Source organism: Manduca sexta, unplaced genomic scaffold (genome assembly GCF_014839805.1).
Source record: "Manduca sexta isolate Smith_Timp_Sample1 unplaced genomic scaffold, JHU_Msex_v1.0 HiC_scaffold_2043, whole genome shotgun sequence".
NCBI classification, from domain to species: Eukaryota; Metazoa; Arthropoda; class Insecta; order Lepidoptera; family Sphingidae; genus Manduca; species Manduca sexta.
In genome coordinates, this window is record NW_023592968.1 from 1 (window position 1) to 5,162 (window position 5,162).

Sequence of the window (5,162 nt, forward strand, 5' to 3'; positions counted from 1 at the left end):
TTCGCTAAAATTGATTTGTGTTCGTTTGATGTTAGGGTGAGGCATGTTGCCAGACAACACTTGCTGTAACTTGATTTAAAGCTCTAATTGAAATAAATAAACGATGTTTGTAGAATGATAATACAAACTGAATGTAATAGGATAATATCTTTAAAAACAATTTCGATATGTTAGTTAAATGGATTCTGATGTTCTACACTTTAACATTAATCATTGTAATGGACTTAAATTAAATAAAAACAAATAGATAATTACATTAACATTTATTTAAAATAAAAATTTTAGATAAACACGAAGAGCATCAAACAAGGCGTGAATGAATATTCGCGTCAAATTACATCACTTATTATCACTAAATATAAGTATGAGGTAATTCAGCCCCTCTCCCCTCTCGCTCTGCAAGTGCAGCGTCACGTTAGAGGCGCCCACGCCGCCGCTCTTCACCGACACCTCGCCATCTGTGCGTGATAGGTCCCTCGCTATTATTCCCTGTAACAACGGTATTGATTAGATGGAACGTCGATATTACTCTATGTATTGAGCTAGACTTTGGTAAGTGCATAAAATGAGCTGAATTTGATTGTTAACGACTGATGGTATGCATATATTAAATCTAATGTCGAGCAGAAGTGGAAGTGATTATGATGGCCAGTTTTACTATACGGCCTGGAGACTTTGGAAAGTGATTCCTTGAACTGGATACTATGTTGCGTTTTTATTTATAGCGTTATTTAAGTTATTGATAAGACAGTAGTTGAACGATTTTTAACAAGGTGACAAGGTATTTACTTTATTGGACGCAACAATCAGCTATTGGAATTTATTGAAAGCACTATCTGGAATTAGGTTAAGTCCGTAATTGTTAAAGGAGATTAAATATTGAAATCAATGTTTCATAAACTAATACAGATTGTAGTGCACTTAATTCTCAAACTTGGCGTGTCCAGTTGGCGCCAGTTCATTATCCCTGGCTAAGTTAATAAATGTTCTCCTAATTTAATTAACAAATAATTAAATTCAATAATCGGTTTACCACAGTGTTATGAGAGTGTGTGAATTGAAATAAGTTAATTAAAACTTGCATTTTAATTTAGAACGAACAGTATTTAAACAATTTTCAAATCCACCGATAGGATTGTTTTACTGATTTACCTGTTTTAGCATTTTATTTGTGAATTATATCTGAGATATAAATACTGCCTTAGGCAAAGACTTTCTCTAATATAGAGAATTTCTTCCACCACACTTGTTAATTGCGGTTTGAAATTATTTGCGATATCTTTATGAAATTCTTTAGGTATGCAACTTGCTTCAAGATGTTTGGCTTTATCGTAGTAGAGTTGTTAATAAATGTGTAGTCAAATTTTACAAGTCAGTATACTTTCAAGGCTGGAATCGAACATGTAACTACCATTTTCCTATATTGTTGCCATATATCCATAGGGATGTATTTACTAAAAGCCATGAAATGTAAGACCAAGATGTAGTGTTTGCAAAGTTTATATCAAAGTCGAGAAAGAACCATTGTATTTGGTGACTTAAATAAGTCTGTGGTATCTTCATCTACATAGATAATCTAGTTTAAATGATTCATTCCCTGTGGTCATAATGACTCATGTTAGAAATTAATCAGAGTACCCTGTACCTAACCTATAATTTTGCATTGTATCTCAGTTACGACCAATGAGATCACTTTGTCTAGCCTATATAGTCTTACCTTTGTAATGCAGTGATTTTATTATAAGGGGTCAAAAATACGAACATCTTATCGTGTTTTAATCAAATTATTATCATTACTACATAGTCCAAATTTGTTAAATTATCAGGCACCCACAAATAATGACGCTTATAGGCCATCGACACCATTAAATCAGGAAAGTAGAATATTAAATATCTTACCTTGATAACTCTTTTGCTTCGAGTCGGTATAAATGTAGTCCTTATCTCTCTTTATAAACGGATAGCCTTTTACTATGACCTTTTCTGTGGATATTAGCAAATTGTTAGTTCTTGTACCAACCACGAAGTCTTTAGCACTCACATACACACAGATCACGCATAAAACCACAAGAATTTCGATTTTCATTTTGCTTTAATACATTTTGAGGTTATGTTACAAAACAAACAACTGCCCAGTTGGATGATTCTTGAGGAAACTATTTATCACAACTACGCGATTCGCCCTTGTGTCAAAGTTGTTTGACGTCTGACTTGCAAGCCGCAGTAAGTGCGTATAGGCAACTATTGTTTGTTTTTGTGTTGCTGATTCATGTTATTATTGTATGCAGATTGCAGTATTCGGGTTTGTGACGGGTGTTAAATTTGAAACTGGTAGTTCTAGTTTCCATATATGTCCTCGATGGAATTTATCACAATTTCGACGGTATTGTGAAAAAATACCATGTCATTTTTTTATATGTCGTTACACATATCCTACCACTTCAAATATAATTTAGATTACTTTTACCAAATAAACATTAGGTCTATTTACTTTGCTGTGACAGGTGAAAAAAAAACAATTGCTGCCAATATAAATTAAAAACGTTTATATGCAAATAACATCGATTTAAAGCAACGATTCAACACGGTCCTTTGAGCCGGATGTACTGGCAACCTATGTATTAAAAAACTAATAACATAAACGCTTTTCATGTAAATAACTTATTCACAAAAACATCACTACTCCGCCTACTCATACAATTTCCATTCAATTGTATTAACCTGATTACGAATAATCCGCAAACGCATTGTGCATTAACAAATCGTTTATTCCAAATGCGAATAGAACTTTCACCATTCGACCCAAACCCGTAGCTTCCATATAAACGATGAAATTGCATTCACAGACCGACAGCAAGATTAACTGCCCACATGCTGATTTCCTTACGGTGCATTTAAGATAATTACTAGATGCACACCTTTGGGAGGGCTTGTATTTGTTGCTATAGTCGACATGGGCACAGCGTGTATTCTGTAAGACTACTAACACTAGACGGTTTAGTTCTAGGATTCCATTGAGTGAACGCAAAGATGTTCTTCAATATACGGACATTATATTAGCAGTCTTACTTATAAACTTGCTTCAGCGTTAAGTGGTGATTAAGAATTGCTTAAATAGTTGTCAAAAATATCACTGGTTTTCTAGTTTAAACCTTATTAAGAGGCAAGATGGCGGGTTTTGACTTATAGCTGATCAAGTAAATTTGTTTTTTAATTAAGCATATCTTTGTGAATTTTTTCTAAGTAAGACTTGGTCGCTTAGAAATAGCTAAGGCTCTTTTCGTATGTTGGCGTAAATTAAGTCTGTATTAAGATTTTATTAACCATGGGTTGGAGTTAAAACATCTATAAAAGTAAGAAATATATAAAACGTCATGAAAAATTAATGAATCTCTGTTTTTTAATTGCGAAACTATCTAACGTAAGAAAGAAAGTGACGAAAATTATGAGTAAAACACATTATATTATAGTACCCATAATATATAACAGGGTAAATGCTTAATCCATATTCCCTTTAAAGTTTCAGCTAAATATTATTAAATGTTAAAGCAAGACGTTGACTTCCATTTATCATTCTAGAAAATGAAAATTTTCCAGAAAAGAACGAACCAAGTGACGATAAATCTTTAAACTGACCCGATCGAAACGACGGCCAGCACTGGCCCGATAGGAGTTAGTTCCCCGAACATTAATAATTCAGGGCCTCTGGCGACTGATGGGCACGCCATGCTACTGAGACTGCGGCTACCTGTGTTTGCAACGTTGTAAATAGCGCCCCAGCCTACCTACGCTACCGTTCTATCCCGTACACATTTATTTCCTATGACATTGAACGATGCGGCATTGTTTTGATTAGTACAGCGCATTAAAACCAGTCATTCTTAATGAATAAAATATGAGTGTTTATTTATAAGATTGGTTAATGTCTTAAAGTCATGATAAGAATAGAATGATTTAAATTATAATTTTCATATTTTCGTTATATTGAAAGGATACATTATAATAATAATATCTAAGTACAGCATTCTCTATGTATATGATGTACATTCGTGTGATACATGAATTTCCCACAACATAAATCAACGTAATTAATCTCGATCATATCTGATCATACAAACACTCTTAATCACTGCTTTTGTAAATATCTGGTGTAACGTGACACCCGCAGACGTGACGATGTAGACTTTCAGCACGTTTTTACAAATACTCGTACGCGGAGTGCATTGAAATGTCGTAAAGAATAATAATGTGCCGTTTGTGAAGATATGAAGCGGTGTACATCAAATTGTTGATGAAGTGCAAATCTCGCGTATTTTGTTCGCTGTTCGTGCGGCTGTTATTTCAGACTCAAGCAGCCACGTCATCGCTTTGATCTTTCCTGTACTTTTTGCCAAGCACTTGTTTAATGTGACGACAAATAACTCAAACAGGAACGCAGACTCTTTTTGATTTTATCAAGTGTATACGAGATGTTTTAAATGCGAACTCTTCATTAGTGAGATCACCAGACGGTCTCAGTTTGTTGATCTTGGCGATTTTGCATTTCTGTGTTTGCGTTTCGGAGTGATTACCCAGAATGCTTTTAAAATATGTAAATGTGGGTGGTGCCTGTTTGCTTTTTGTTTTTAATTAAATATGTTTTAAGGAAGGAGGGCACGCAATGATTTGCATAACGCACAAAGAAGTTACTTCAGTGCTGAATCAGAAAGCCTTAATGAGTCCTGATGTTATGCAAAAGTAGTATTTTTGGACCACGTTAATAAAAGTGAATTAAAATGAATATGTAGGTCAGATTTCTGCCATATTTACTATGAAATTTTTAAGCAAAATTATTTAGAAATATCCTCATTCTACAAAGTGCTTTTAAGTTAATCATTCAGCATGAAGTCGCTTCATTAAACTCTTTTGTTCCAAAATACATCAACCATACATAATTAAGCTTCGGTTAAATTAGTATCAGAATTCTCGTCCCCACTCATCAATTCCAGTAAATGGAGCTACTCTTATTTTAATTAAACGGCTAGACAAAACGGCCCTGCATTTCCAATCCGTTGCTATTTTCGATATCCATACTTCAATCAGGGACGGGAAGTAAAATCGAGTAAAATGCATGCGAGTACGGCCTTCCATTTACCGTGATTGAGCTGGTACAATGGACCGAT

At 34.3% G+C, this 5,162-nt stretch overlaps 1 protein-coding gene across 2 annotated transcripts; it reads right to left on the reverse strand.

Moving 5' to 3' along the window:
- Positions 1 to 246: 246 nt before the first annotated feature.
- On the reverse strand, positions 247 to 2,249 carry LOC115445235. 2 transcript variants are annotated; one of them, XM_037445727.1, is made up of 3 exons: positions 1,909 to 2,249; positions 1,382 to 1,389; positions 247 to 489 (listed from the first exon to the last, which is right to left on the reverse strand). In XM_037445727.1, the coding sequence occupies exons 1-3, from the start codon at positions 2,084 to 2,086 to the stop codon at positions 340 to 342; spliced, it is 336 nt and encodes a 111-aa protein (XP_037301624.1). In that variant the 5' UTR covers positions 2,087 to 2,249; the 3' UTR covers positions 247 to 339. The 2 variants fall into 2 exon arrangements, 1 of the variants encoding a protein (XP_037301624.1); XR_005113547.1 differs by lacking the exon at positions 1,382 to 1,389 and having other exon boundaries at positions 1,900 to 2,238.
- Between the last annotated feature and the right edge of the window lie 2,913 nt (positions 2,250 to 5,162).